At 37.5% G+C, this 15,587-nt stretch overlaps 1 protein-coding gene across 4 annotated transcripts in view; it reads left to right on the plus strand.

Annotated features, from left to right (window-relative positions):
• Positions 1–15,587, plus strand: part of MAP7 (microtubule associated protein 7) — a 104,154-nt gene that overhangs the window by 69,095 nt on the left and 19,472 nt on the right. For all 4 annotated transcript variants that reach the window (XM_063309656.1, XM_063309630.1, XM_063309639.1 and 1 more), the window contains exons 4-6: positions 2,744–2,907; positions 3,476–3,593; positions 7,340–7,450. In XM_063309656.1, the coding sequence (XP_063165726.1) occupies positions 2,744–2,907; positions 3,476–3,593; positions 7,340–7,450 (393 nt within the window). The remainder of the gene's footprint in view (positions 1–2,743; positions 2,908–3,475; positions 3,594–7,339; positions 7,451–15,587) is intronic.

Below are 15,587 nucleotides of genomic sequence, written 5' to 3' on the forward strand. Positions count from 1 at the left end.
ATTGTGCTTGTGGGATGTCACATGGGTCACCTGATTTTCAGCTTCCTTCTCCTCCTTGGGTTTGGGGATTAACAATCTCCATTTTACCTCTTGGGCACACCTGCAAGCAGGAGGTGCTGCAGAATGCAGCTCTCGTCCTCTCATCTCGCTTGCACTCAGACTTTCTATTTCCATAGAAAGTGTCTACAAAGAACCAGTGATGAATAAGTGCTTTCCACTATGAAGCTACTTGTATCCAGATCTACTGAATAAATGTATGCTACTTTTTTTCCCCTCTTTGTCTCACTACTGTGTGAAGACTGAATTTTTTTCTAAACGTAAGCTTAATGTGCAAATTTTGGTTCACGCTTCTACTTTGCAAGATTGTTGTTAGCTGCTTGGAGTTCTTTTATTAACCTTTAAAAACTCCATCACCCTGAAACTGTAGGAATGGAACTTAGTGATGCACTGAATATTGTAAAACAAACTGAGAGTGATTTAAAGCAAGCAAAGGGGAAAGTGGCTGAAAAAATTAGTGATAAACTGCAAAGAGTGCTGCAATCTAATCTGGGTTATTCACTTTGCAAAATAAGTAATGTTCTAAATGGACTCGAAGCAAATTTTAAGACTTCAAGCCAGAATTTTCTCCAGATGAGTTTGGTTTTTTCAAATTTGTTCCTATAACCTCTTGTGATATCAAACGGAGTTTCTCCAGATACAAGAACATACTGGTAGACAAGGAGTTTTGAGTTTGATAACCTCACGATGCACGTGGTCACCTAATACAATTCTGCTGTTAATGAAAACTAATCCAGGGATAACCATTTTACTCTCAAAATGTTCATTTGGTTCCTTCAGCACTAGCACTTCTGCACTGGAAGTGAAGAACAAACCTTTTAATTTGTGTATGTGTGTGCAAGCACGGATTTTTAAAAATTGGGTGCTAATTTCAGAAAAATTGTAAAGTCATATTTTTGCTTTAAAAGTCATATTTTTGGTTTAATTGGTCATATTTAAGCGGTTTTAAGGTCATAAATGCTTGCATATTTCTAACATTTTTAGGTCATAGAAATCCTCGCCCTAATGATCACATTCCTGCAAGGCGGCAATGAAGTCACCTTCATTAGCCCAGCCCAGCCCAGCCCTTGATAGTTGAATTATAATTTCAGCATTTCAGATATAATTATCTGTTTTAGAGAAGCTCTCTGTTGAATACTCTGTTGAATTCTCCCCTGTGACCTTCAAATAAGTGCAGGAATATTCTATGAGTTAAAAGGGTTTCTTTTTCAAGATTTTCTTTTCTTGGCCTTCAAAGCAGAATCTATAATTTGCCATCAAACTCTGTGACAGTTTTCCTCCTATTGGCAAGCTGCTGAGATATGGAAGTTTAGACATGAGTCATATCAGTTGCTTTTAATTTTTAGCAACTAGAGTCCTGCCCAAAGGGCAAGGTCACATTCTGAAATTTTCCCCTAATCAGAACCAATTTAGCTTGACAAGTCTCTCTTCTTTCTGAAAAACTGCAGCAGTACTTGAGCACTGTGCCTGATGCTAGAGAGTGAGATGGTTGCTGGAACACATGCCTTGATAGCTCCAAATTGAAATATATATTCTACATAGCGATGCATTAGAAGATGGTCTAGAAATATCGGCTCTACAATATGTCATGGTCAGCTTGTTGGCAGAGTCAGCCTGAATGAGGCTGAATTGAAAAGGTTTCTATTGATGCCAGAATTAATAGGTGCTGGCTTTTGTTGATTTGTTTGCTTTTCATAATTATAAATTATATCTTTTCAAATAAAAAACATTTTAAAAAGCTAAATTGTTTTTTGTATAGCTAATGATGCAGTTGGGTAGAACTTTGGAATGTATATCTAATATTCTACCAAACACAATAAACAGGAGGCAAAAATAGTGTACCACTTGCAGTCATTAGGAAGTAGAATAATAATGCTTAACCCAGTAGATGCTGGTACCTGGCCTACCTTATCTGGGCTCAGAAAGTAAGCCTTAGTACACAGATGGATGACTACAGTGGAATTCCAGGTCTTGAAGCTAGACTGGGAAGTAGAAAAATATCCATGAATACGTCCATGTAGTTGCCAGAAATCAAGGTCAAGTCAAGGGCATCTTTACTTGTAGATTACTGGAGAAGAACTGACCCAATAAGGTCATTTAATCTAGACAAATGGAATTAGAGGAACACACAACCCACATGCAGACACTCACAAACAGAGAGAGAGATTTAGATGTAAATGTAGATACACATGTAGGTCACAGTCTGTATAAGGCACCAGAGTACAAGATTCAGGTTTTGAATAATTTGCGACAAGGACATACATCCAAGAGAGCCAGTTTGGTTTAGTGGCTAAGATGCTGGTCTAGGAATGGGGAGACATGAATTCTAGTTCTGCCTTAGGCATGGAAGCCAACCAGTTGACTCTGGGTCCATCACTTTCTCTCAGCCGTAGAAAGAGGACAAACCACTTCCAAAGATGTTGCTATGAAAGCTGAATGGACTTGTCCAGGCAGTTGACAGGAGTCAAAACTGACACAAAGGGAAAAAAAAAAATCCTAGCCACTTTTTGCTTGCTAATAATGCATTCTTTTCAGGAAACATTGTGAGAATTCTTGCTGAAATGGTAATTGAGAAGGCTGTAACACCAAAAGGCTATGAACCTATTTAAATGTGGGCTATTGAGTTAAATATTAATGTAGTAAAAGACGACAAAAAATGTGTGAAATTTCCTTTGATGTTTTTTAGCGGTGAGAGAAGTTGCTTGGTTAGAAAAAGAAGAGAGAGCAAGGCAACATTATGAAAAACATCTGGAGGAACGGAAAAAGAAATTAGAAGAGCAGAGGCTGAAGGAAGAAAGAAGGCGAGTTGCAGTAGAAGAAAAACGGAGGCAGCGAATAGAGGAGGAGAAGGTAGGAGGGCTTCTTTAGGGGATCTTTGGGGCAATGTTTCTATGCGGAGCAGTGAAAACAGGGCAGATAGTGGGTTCTGGTCAAGTCTATATCTGCCCTGGACTATTATTCAGCAAGGGGTTGTATTCTGTTTTGGAAAAGGGGAAGGATTAATGAGTCACTGTGCTGGTCAATGAAAATATTTATATGTGGGCTGAATGAAGACTTAAGGAATAGCTGCTTAAACAGACAATAATATGCAGTAGCATATGGCCTAACCACCCCTGGGCCATTAAGCCTGTGTTGCCAATGTAAGTGAGCCCATTCACCCTCTTTTTGGGAACCAGGATTGTGCCCTCTTGTAGATCTCCCTCCTGAGTGTTTCTCCTTGCAGCTGTGTAGAAAAGGAGTAAGGGCCATGGCAAGTGAGGACAATGGGAATATAAGAATTCATTGGTGCCCCCGCTCGTTGGGTTGCCTTAAGATCAACACATTTTAAACGACTGCGTTTTTAATTTTAAAATTATTAAATGAATAAAATGAAGGCAATGTCAGTTCAGGGAAATGGAATCATTTGTTGTCTCATTAGGAACGACATGAAGCTGTTGTACGTCGCACTATTGAGAGGAGTCAGAAACCGAAACAAAAGCAAAATAGGTGGTCTTGGGGAGGGACACTTCATCATAGCAGCAGCATTAATAATACAGGTAAAATTGGAGGCCAGGTATTGCTGTCTATCTCCTTTTCTTTGCACCAATAAATACATGGGTTTAACCAAAGGCACTTCCCTGCATACTGAATTGCATTTCATACTTTAAGCACATGTGACTCCAGATGTGTGGTGCCTCTTTCTTTTGTGCTTAACTTTCCAGAATGAGAAACTGATCTAATATTTGGACATCTGATCTCTCCTTTCTAACTTCATTTGTATTTGTACTTGATTTGCTTTGTCTGTTTCTGTGTGACCTTGTGTGTGTGCCAGCACTCTGTTTGCCAAAGCCAAGCTTTAGATTAAATTTATGAATTTAATCTAAATATTTAGAGAAGTGATATGATTTCTCATAAAACAATGAACCAAGGATATATTTTGTTCTGGCTTTGAAAGCCTCTGTTTAAGGGGAATGGGTAGGAGAATCTAGTAGTCAGCATTGCTTATTGATTAATATTTAAAGCTTTTAGGTAGATTCCTCCTTCCTCTGATAAAGGTGGCTTTGCAGAGATTATCAGATATTAAATAAATAATTAAATTATGGTTTATCACTTCTGTATTTTTCCTAAGCGTATAATTTATTTTTAAATATAATATGGTATGATACAGTAATATATAACATAACATATTCATACAAACAGGTGTATGCATAGATATATAATATTAGGTTTGTGCACATTTCAGAATCATTCAGTAGGAGTGCTTAGGACCTTGTACAAACACTACACTCCTCTGCTATTCATTAAAGCTGCCAGTCTCTTTTCTCAAGTCTCTGTGTGAGCTATAGGCTATTTTAATAAATATTTATTAGTTTATTTTCTATCCCGCCTTTATTGTTTTTTATAAATAGCTCAAGGCGGGGAACATACCTGACACTCCTTCCTCCTTCTATTTTCCCCACAACAACAATTCTGTGAGGTGGGTTGGGCTGAGAGAGAGTGACTGGCCCAAGGTCACCCAGCCAGCTTTCATGCCTAAGGCGGGACTAGAACTCTCGGTCTCCTGGTTTCTAGCCCGTTGCCTTAACAACTAGAGGATCTAATTACGGATGGACCTGGGCTACACAGAAATTGTGTGTCTATTAATAGTATTTCCTTTCCTTGAAAATGCACTAGCAGGTATTATTGCATTTGTTATGGAACAAAAACATTTATCATTACACTTAAATTATAAGTAAAATGGTCTTCTTTAAGACAAGTTCAATCCTTAGCAATTTCAGGGACACCTCAATTCAGGGGTCTTTTGGCAACTGTATGGAAGTGAATTGCCATTGCTTTTTTCTCTTTTAACTTCCTAATTTAGCTGAAAACTTTAGATTTCCTGATGTTCTTCTATTCAAATACTAACTAGATCTGAACTTTTATATATATATATATGTATGTGATGTATGTATGTGTATGTATGTGTGTATATGTATGTATGTATGTGTGTATGTATATATATATATATATATATATCAGACAAAATGAGCTAAATACTGCTATATGATCAAATAGTTGTCTTTTTCATAACAATATTCTATCTGTTATTTTTGCTTCTTTTTGTGTACCTTGACTGCTGCCTTTTTTTTCCTTTACTTTTGAAAATCATTGTCTTGCATTCTGTCCTAGGTTATTTTGTTGAATCATCATTCACCCTTCTCGATTTAGCACGCTTGGAGTACCACTTCAAACCTCTGTGTGGTGCTAGAAAACTCGGTACATAAATCACTATGATTTCTTGATTTCATTACAAGTAGTTATCTCCTCAAAATAGGACCAGTACGCCAGTACCTAATCCATCTTTTCATAGACTGTGTGCATGTCTAACACGGCATAGACTAGAGCTGATAGATAGCCCTTAACGTGTTTTCCTCTAGTTTACCTATTTATTACTGGGTGACTTAAAGAATGTGGCACAAATTCTCAAAAGGCATTGTTTGTCTATTTGGAATATTTTTAACCCTGAGAAACAATTTTTTCCAAAGCCCTTTAGATACAGGGGGGGAAAAACCTCTTATTTTTGTTTTTTCTATTACTTGTTTCCTTTTATCATAGAGTTCTTTAAAAATATACATTTATTACTCTTGAAAAATGTTATTACATGTTCAACATGATTCTGTACCAACATTATTTTTCAGTGGTGCAATTTGTCATTGCATTTAAAAAAAAAAGCAAAAAAAAAAAATCCCATTGCATTATTGCCCCGTATGCCCCAAAGCTGCAAAGGGTTTTCACTGGTTGTCATTCAGGAACCTTTTCCACTGTTTCCAGATCATGTGGCACATCAAATTCTGGGAAATGTCTGCATCAACACCTTTCCTAGCTCTTCACATGGTTTCCTTTCTTTGCTCTGAATACCTGTGTGTCATCCTTCTCCATGCACCTGTTCTCTTTTTAAAAATAAATGTTTACTTTGGAGGAAAGTGGCTTCAAGTTGTTTTGAAAAATAAACAGAAGGATGTCAAATGGCTGCTGGGTCATATTGCTGTGTATCCATGCTGAAAACTGGGCTGTCCTTTAAAAAAAAAAGGCATCATGGTGGAGAGGAAATAACACTGTGAAATTACATTGTGTACAGTGTGTGCTACAGTGGAAACCCTAACCTGAAGGACATAATGCGGAAGATAAGGGAGAAATGAATGTGCTCCCTCAAAGCTACAAGAATTGAAAAGAAAAATGGTGAATGGGATTATATAACATTTATCCAAGTAGCCATTCAGTGCTGCAGCTTTTTCTCAATCTGACATCCACCAGATGATGTGGGGCAATAATCTCAGAATTCCCAACTAGCATGGCCATTTGTTCTCCAGCTGTTTGATCTGCAACCCTAAATATTTCCAACCAGAATAGCTCAAAGCTGCTCATCATAACTGGAAGGTGCCAGGGTGAAAAAGGCTGCAGCATTGATTTCTAAGATGTTAGTTGTATTAAATGTTATTACACTATATGGAAAACATTTTTATTTATATGTATCAAATTCTTTTCCACACAATTGCCTTTAAGGTGGCTAACATCAACCTATAACAGTGCTAACAAAATTCTATAAAACAGTGAGATTCTTAAAAATGGAGGTAGAGGACTCTTGATCTGGCTGTAAGCTTACGTGCATGAGCTGTGCAAGACTCTGCCTGAAGCACCTTCACAAGAAGTGCATGAAAATCATCTTGCAGGAACTTCTTTAATTCTGAAACTTCTTGACTTTGAAATTCCCTTGTTTTCTTTCCTTATCTGGCTTGTTTCTACATCTTTCCCTTATGAACATGATACTGAGGGATCCTAGTTCACAGGACTCTCTTACCAAATAGTCAAATGTTCTTTTTAAGAGGTTTTGTTTTATTACAACCTCTCTACAATTTCTCATTTCCCTCAGGTTTGCTGCATTATCTAAACTGTCAGTACAATGAAATAGTCCTTTAAATCTCATTACTTTATTTCTTATATGTTCATTTGCAGTTATTTCATTAAAGAGAACATTGCTGTTTGAGTAGGAGTTCGGCTGCAGTTTGAAATTAAATGTGCAATCCTATATGTATCTGCTTAGCAGTAAATCCTCAATTGGACTTATTGTGCGATAACTATAGGATTCCAGCCTACATCATTTTGTGCCCAATCTTTGAGTCACCTAAAAAGAAAATCTCTTGACATATCCTCAAGGCATAAGGAAAAAAAAAGAACTCTTCCTATTTATGCTTCCCTCTGGAGGACTAGAAAGTCACATTACTGCATGCGGGCTGTCAATTAGCATTATTTCCATTTGTTTTAGATCCAGACAGGCGATCTGTTTCAACAATGAACCTTTCGAAACATGTTGATCCAGTCATTAACAAGCGGCTCTCCTCCTCATCTGCAACATTACTAAATTCTCCAGACAGAGGTACAGTTTGGAAGAAAAGTGAAAAACAAAGGACCAAAAATGTTCTATATAATAACTGTTTTGAAAAACTTGAGCAGCTCTTAAGTAATTTCCTTTATAATATTAGAAGAAAGAAAATGAATGTGGCTTTGGACATAAAGCCATCTTTTAACTAGAAAAAAAAATCACATATTTGAAATGTCAAAACTTGCCCAAATCCATATATTTAGCAAATGCATAAAGCAGTGCTTCTGTCAGGTTTTTTAGTAAATGGTTAAAAAAAAGTTATAGAGCAGAGCTCATTTCTCCATTGTGCATGGAATATATTTTAATTTTTGTGCATCATCACTAGACCATATTCATTTGGTTATTATTTTTTTCATTTTTACAATAAAACAGTGTTCTTGAACTTCACCCCGGTTAGTCAGTTTGATGATTTCTTGGCTAAGAAACTGGGTATTCGATCTTCCTATTGACTTTATATCTTGACATGGTTTGCAGAGAAATTATTCTGAACTATATTTCAGTCTTTCAGTTGTTTAAAAAGAAAGCAAACTGGTTCTTTTTCGTTATTCTTACATTTTATTGAACATAGAGAGGAATTTTTTAAAAGCTGCTCAGTGGTAATCAAAATGTCTGAAGAACTTTATACATTGGTTGGATGCAAAAATAATTTTTTAAACCAAAGGTTATTTATATTTTCTATTGTAATGTGAAACTGGGTTGGAAGGTCTGTACATTTGTCTGACAGAAAATTTCACTGAATTCAGTGAGGCATATCGTCGACTATATGCATGGATAACTTTGATCATGTCCATACAATTGTTTATGTAAGTGAATTATGTGCTTTTCTGCATGTATGGAAATAAATGCATGCCTATGATTTGTAACTGTCGACCTGACAGTTACAATAGCCTTGAAATATTGTCTTTCAGACAATAAAATACAATTTATCAGGGAAGTAATTTATTCTCTTTCTTAAAAACCGAACAACAGTTTTTGCACGTCCATATTAAAACGAAGGAGGACAACCATTTTGTACTCTGGACAGGGACCATATTTTGGGGGTGAGGAGGAAGGCAAATTTATCTTTTGAAGAACATAAATAGGAATCCTTTGAGAAATCAGATTTACTAAATTATATATTATTTTAAACATTACATACCTCAAGTTTATCAACTATATTTTCTGACTCCTTCATTACATAATTACATGTCTGACAATACTATAAACAAAAAGTAGTTGCTGCTGCTGACTGTATTTGCTACTGCAGCTGTGTGTGTGTGGGTGGGTGGGTGGGTGGGAGGGGGTATACCAAGGTTAGGTAAAGGTAAAGGTTTCCCTTGACGTAAAGTCCAGTCGAATCCGACTCTAGGGGGCGGTGCTCATCTCCGTTTCTAAGCCTTGGAGCCGGCGTTGTCATAGACACTTCCGGGTCATGTGGCCAGCATGACGACTCGGAACGCCGTTACCTTCCCGCCGAAGCGGTACCTATTGATCTACTCACATTTGCATGTTTTCGAACTGCTAGGTGAGCAGGAGCTGGGATTAACAACAGGAGCTCACCCCGCCGCGCGGTTTCGAACCGCCGACCTTCCGATCGACAGCTCAGCGGTTTAACCCGCAGCGCCACCGCATCCCTAATACCAAGGTTACCATATTTTTATGTGAACTTTGTAGTATGTTATGGTGTCTGAGAATGGGAGCTATATTGCTGTCAGCATTAAGTAATACTTTCCACAAAGCCGGGTCTTAGCGACAGAATAGATAAGCATAGAACATTTCACCCACAAGGATCCCGAAATAATATTTTTTCAAAAGCCAAATCTCACAAAATCACTTGTATCCCATGAGATTTCACTATTAGGAAGGGGGAAGGTTGTCAGAGGAAGAAGATAAGTAATTTGATGAGTTACACAGAAATATCAGGATGGGTGAGATGAGAAGAAATGAGGCTAGGAAAATGTTCCACATGCAGAGGGAGGAAATTAAGCATAGTTTTTTCAGCCATAGCCATGGTTAAATGGCAAGTAGATTGGGAGTGAGTTTTGAAAGAGCAATATCATCATGTGCTTCTGCTCCAGCACATTGGTGGGCTTATGTATTCAGTTAACGACCAAATGACTAACCAACAAAAGCGAAGAGGTTGACAGCGAAGAGGTTGACAGAGCTCAAGGTGATGAAGGACAAGGGTAAAGCACATCACTATTCATTGATGTATTAACCTTTGCTCCACAGTAGTCATTGCCATGTGCTCACTGTGTAGCAGATATAGTTCAAAGAACAGATTCCAGCAGAGATTCTGCCTACTTTGGGGGCCATAAAACTAGGAATCCAAATTGTAGAATGTTCATGTACCTTATATTATTCATTTGCATTTAACTCTTGAATAATGTCTCTGGAGAAAGTCTAAACTTGAACTTGGGTTTTCACAGGCATATCATTCAAATGCTTCATATTTATGGAGGATATATCATATAGTTCAATCATTAGTTTGATTGAACTCTCACATCCAGAGTTCAAAAAAGTCAGGTGCTATTTACTAAGGTCTATATCTTACGCTCACACTTCTTCTTTTTTTAGTAGTTTTATTAAATATTATAATTACAAAAGTAAAAAAACTAATACAAACTAAAAAAAAGATAGAAGAATAAAAAGAAAGATTAGAAGATACAGAAAAGAAGAAAAAAGAGAACGAGAAAAGAAAGAAAAGTAAGAATATAGTAAAGAAAAAAGAAATATATAAAGAAGTGACTTCCCCCATCATCACAACAAGTATAAACAATTTTAGTAACTTATCACCTCCTCTTAAAGTACACCAAATGATCTTTTCTTCCCATATCCCATCTCTTATCTATAAACAAATCCAGCCTCATCATTTCAGTCCTGGTGTCAGCAAAAGTCCATTAAGGGTTACCAGAGATAACAATATATCCATTTTAACCTTGTCAAATAAACCAATTTTATCTTTCTACCTTTTACTTCTAACAATCTTAATCTTTAGTCGATTCAAATAATGTTGGACAACTTGATTGCTTTTCATTTTTTCTTTGTCCCTTCTCATGAGATTCTTCAAAACTTCAACAAGCCTCTTTTGTAAATCCAATATAGGAAAATTATCCAGATCACTCTCTTGTTTATTGTTTGTATATCCCATTTGATTATTAAAACATCAGTCGGTTTCTTTTTTTCCAGTGTAACATCTTTTTCCATGTCATTCTTGTAGCCTGTCATTTTTAAACCCACTTTCAGATCAGTCGCAATCAGATAAAACTTGTTCCTCTTCCATAACATCTTTTAGACACAGTCTCTCCATAGAGGCAGATATCTTTGTTGACACTGTTAATATTAACTTCAGAGTCCATTTTTCAAAAAAATCCTTTAGTATGTCCAATGTTAGAATATTTGCTTCATTCTGTAATTGTAAATCTATGTGTTCTTTAATTGTAATCTTTAGTTCCCTCTAGTGTCCAATTTTTAAAATCTTACCTTATTTTTTTTTAATTCAGAACAGAAGCATTTTCCCACAGGAAGAATTCTTTATAATTAATTCCAAAATATTGTTTCAAATTTATCTGGACCCTAAGTCTGTGACTTTCTAAAATCAAAGTTTTAATCATGCTTTTGCTGTTTATTCCCCCCCCCCCCATTTTTTTTAAGTTCTTAAACTTGTAGTAAAATTTTATTTCGCTAAGGATTGAAGGAAACTCACCCAGCGCTGTCAAACTTTTGATCCAAAGGTTTTTGATAGCCAAAAAGCAGTTAACAACCAATTTCCAAAAGTGATTAGAAAAGGAAGTATGCAAATTTAGTGTCCTTCCAAAGATGCCAATTGCGGTTTGAGCAAGATGGCTATTCCCTCGTCTCCCAGAGCTCTAAATCTGCCAGAGACCCCTATCTTGTGGTCTCCTCGTGAGGAGCAACTGTATGGAACACTTGTGGATGTCATGGCCAGATGAGGAAACTGACAACAGCCAGTTCCCAAGTTGCCGGGCAAACCGCTGCCTCAGGAATTACAGGCAGAGGAAGCTGCGCCACCTGGTAACCAGGAGACATAGCTGTTGCCGGTCTTGGAAGATGAGTCTGAGCTGTCACCACTCCCAGTGCAAAGGCTCGCCGTGTGGAGAGGAGAGCAAAACAAAGGTGCTCTGCAAGGCTCCTCATCAGAAAGGACCCAAATGAGCAACACCGGGACTGCTTCTGTTTAAGAAGAGCAGCGAGCTCAAACCCTTCCATTCGAGGCAACCTTTTTTTGACCTAGAGTCCTTGTGCCTTGCCTCTTGACTGCAAGTCCTGTGACTGGGATTCTGGACCTGGACCGGCTGATGACCCTGCTATGATGTTTGGACCGTTAGTCTTGGCTTGACCACTCTTGTGCCTGCGGTTTTGGATCTGGACTCTCTTTCAAGGCAAGCTTGCTGGATTTGGGGGACTTGATTTCTCTTGTCTGTGTGTCTGTAGGTGTGCATTTGCATGCACATTTCCTTGCTGCTTGTTTATTTGCTTGAGAACTTCCTAGTAAAGCTTCTTGTGCTGAAACCCATAAAGGCATTTTTGGGCACAGTCTGGGTTTATATCTATTCCATGTTCTCAATAAGTCACTTCTAACATAGTGATTTCAAAAATCTACATTAACCTTAACTTTATCGTACCATAGAAAACCATGCCATCCAAACCTCAGTTCATGCTCTTCTAATTCTAAAATACTTCTATTTCTCAGCAGCACCCACTCTTTCGTCCAAACCAAACAGCTGGCTGCAAAATACAGTTTAAATCAGGCAATCCTAATCCTCCTCATTACTTTGCATCTTGGAGAACTTCATATTTTATCCTTGGCTTTTTCCTTTGCTATACAAACCTAGATGTATCTTCTGCCATTGCTTAAATGGTACATTGGTTGTCAAAATAGGTATTGTTTGAAGCAAAAACTTCATTCTAGGCAATACATTCATTTTTAGAACAGCGATTCTCCCCAACAGTAACAATCCCATCTTAACATGTTTTTCTTAATTTCATTCCATGTCTTACATAATTGTTCTGAAATAACATACAATTCATATTAGTCATAGTAATACCCAAGTATTTTATTTTTTCTCAATCTTAAAACCAAATTTTTCCAACAGTTTCATTTGGTTTTCTATTTTCATATTTTTTCTTAACTTCTTCATCTTTTGGTTGTTAATTTTAAAACCAGCTAATGCACCAAAATCCTTTGTTTTTCCATTAATATTTCTATTCCTTCCAAAGAGTCTTTCAAAATTATCACCAAATTGTCAGCAAATGCCCATGATTTATAAATTTCCCTTTTAATCCTCACTCCAGCAATTCTCTCATCTTGTCTTATGTCTCTGTTCAGTACTTCAGGTTTTCATCCTCTCAGCTAAAATCATAATAAATAACTTATAATCATTATTTAATAATTATATCCAGCAGTAATTTTTTGGTGAAGTCAAATCTTGACTTTCTTTAGATATTAATATTATATTAGCCTCTTATCCAGCTGTCCGGTATCTTTCCAGTCTGTAAAATATAATTCACCATTTTTTGTAACGGTTGCAATAATTCATCTTCAAAATATTTATTGTAAGAGGCTGGTAAACCATCTGGTCCAGGCGCTTTCACTGTTTTTGCCTTTTTTATGACTTCACATAGGGACGCGGTGGCGCTGCGGGTTAAACCGCTGAGCTGTCGATCGGAAGGTCGGCGGTTCGAAACCGCGCGGCGGGGTGAGCTCCCGTTGTTAATCCCAGCTCCTGCACACCTAGCAGTTCGAAAACATGCAAATGTGAGTAGATTAATTGGTACCGCTTCGGCGGGAAGGTAACGGCGTTCCGTGAGTCATGCTGGCCACATGACCCGGAAGTGTCGTATGGACAACGCCGGCTCCAAGGCTTAGAAACGGAGATGAGCACCGCCCCCTAGAGTCGGACTCGACTGGACTTTACGTCAAGGGAAACCTTTACCTTTACTATGACTTCACATACAGTACTTCCCTTATTGTATAGGTCCGTTCATTAACTGTTTCTGTTTTTCTGTAATCTTTGGTAAGTTTTGTTTCTTTAAGTGTTCATCAAACTTTGCTAGGGAAACTTTTCCTTTATATAATTTAGAAAAATATTGATGTTGCAAAACTTGATATCTGGTCTTCTTTCTGACAAAGTGCACAAGAATATACCTTGGTACATTTCTTAATTTTGCAAATTGTGTATTGATTCTATAGACTTTGTTCATTTCTACCTCCAAATCATCTTCATCCCATTCCAGAAAGTTTGTTAAAAATTGCACAACCTTTTCTCTGGTGTCTTCTCCAGGATCCTCTAGAACTGCTCTGAGTCTCAAGCAGAATTCTTTTTCTCTCAATTCCAGTAATGCCAGATTGTCTAAGTCCTTTTCCATCTCCCTATTTATTATTTTTGTTTTATTTTCTAAAATTTCCAGTTTGTCATTGATTTGTTTAACTTCTTCCATAAGTTCTTCAATTTTTCTTATGACTTCTTTCATCTCCTCTTTCATCTTTATAAACCTTTCTTTCATTCTCACTTCAAAAGCAATCAACTCACTTTTAACAGATTTGACAGATTCAGATACTTGCTTTCCCATCTTTTCAAACATTTTTTCTAATAATTCTGGAGTAATTTCCCTTTCTGTTGGTTGTTCTAACAACCCTCTCCTTCCCTCTCTATGCTTTGCAGCTTTTCTAGTGGTTGCCATTCTTTTATTTATAATCCAGAAATAAAAGTCAGTTACAAAGATGAAAATAAAAGGCAGGCTTCTCCTTTTCCCCCCCCCCTCTTCTCTGTACTCTTAAGGCTTTAGTCCAATCTGTCTTTCCATAGTTTTGATGACACAGTCCATCTCCTGTTACACTTATCTCTTTGTTTTATAAACTCCACCAATTATCTTTTCCCTTTGACGTTAGACAATCAATATTATCAGGAAGGTCTGTTCTGTTTAATTGATTAATTCCAAATAAGGCCAAAAGTAATTTTGCCAAAATATTAGTCATTCAAATTTATACAATCCTCTTTATCTATTTATAAATTTCTTGATCAAAATCTTGTTAAGCTCTTTGCTGTTTTTTAAAGTCTTTTAAAAGTATTATTTCCTCTTAGACTTCTTTCTGAATTACAGAAAGTAAAACAAACTCACCCAGAGGCTGTTTTCTTTGTCCCACTGTTTTAGAGACCTCTTTTCAACTGTAAATTGATTATATCCAAAAGTGATTAAGAAAGTGAGGGCTTGGTTGAACTTAGTGTCCTTTAAAAGGCTGTGCTTGCGTGTGCAAGCGAGATGTTTCTCCCTTGACCCCCTGCTGCTCTACTCACAAGAAAACCACAAGGCTTCCATTCCACGGTCTCCTCATAAGGAGCAGCAGTCCAGGATGCAGGTGGGCAATCTCTCCTTTATCTGGAAAGACTTCACTGGCCAAAAATCACTGCTGGCCGCTGTTCACTGCCGCAGTACTGCCTCCACTCCTTCAGAGATGTCTAGTCTGTCAGGAAACCTCACCTGGAAGCCCAGGGTTCGTTTGTTTTTTTGTGGCCTTTGAGTCATTGTTGACTCCTGGCAACTGCCTGGACAAGTCCCTGCAGTTATCTTGGCAAGACTTTTGGAAATGTTTTTTCATTGCCTGCTTCCTAGGACTGAGAGAGAACAACTGGCCCAAGGCCACCCAGCTGGTTTCGTGCCTAAGATGGGACTAGAACTCATGGTCTTCTGGTTTCTAGCCTGGTGCCTTAACCACAACACCAATCTGGCTCTCAAATGTGTAGTTATTATCTTAAATTTCAAGGTGCTGACAGAAGGAAGAGGGAAGAGACAGCGTTTCCATACTCCATCATTCCCTTGGTCCCTATTATTTATTTCTCCTCTCACTGCTAGAAAACAGTTTATTGAATTTAATGTGTGTAGCTGAAACGGCAGTGAATATAGTCATGGACTATAAGTCCTACAGTATATCCTCACTCAGTGAGGAGAAATAATAATTCAAATAGTATTCCTTAAGATTTTGCTGTAATATTTGCCTTCCTGCCTCTTATCTGGTGAAAGGGTGAAAGGTCCCCTGTGCAAGCACTGAGTCATGTCTGACCCTTTGCGGGGACACCACTTCCGTGACATTTTCTTGGCAGACTATAGAGCGGGGTGGTTTGCCATTGCC

This window comes from Candoia aspera, chromosome 1 (genome assembly GCF_035149785.1).
Source record: "Candoia aspera isolate rCanAsp1 chromosome 1, rCanAsp1.hap2, whole genome shotgun sequence".
Lineage (NCBI taxonomy): Eukaryota > Metazoa > Chordata > Lepidosauria > Squamata > Boidae > Candoia > Candoia aspera.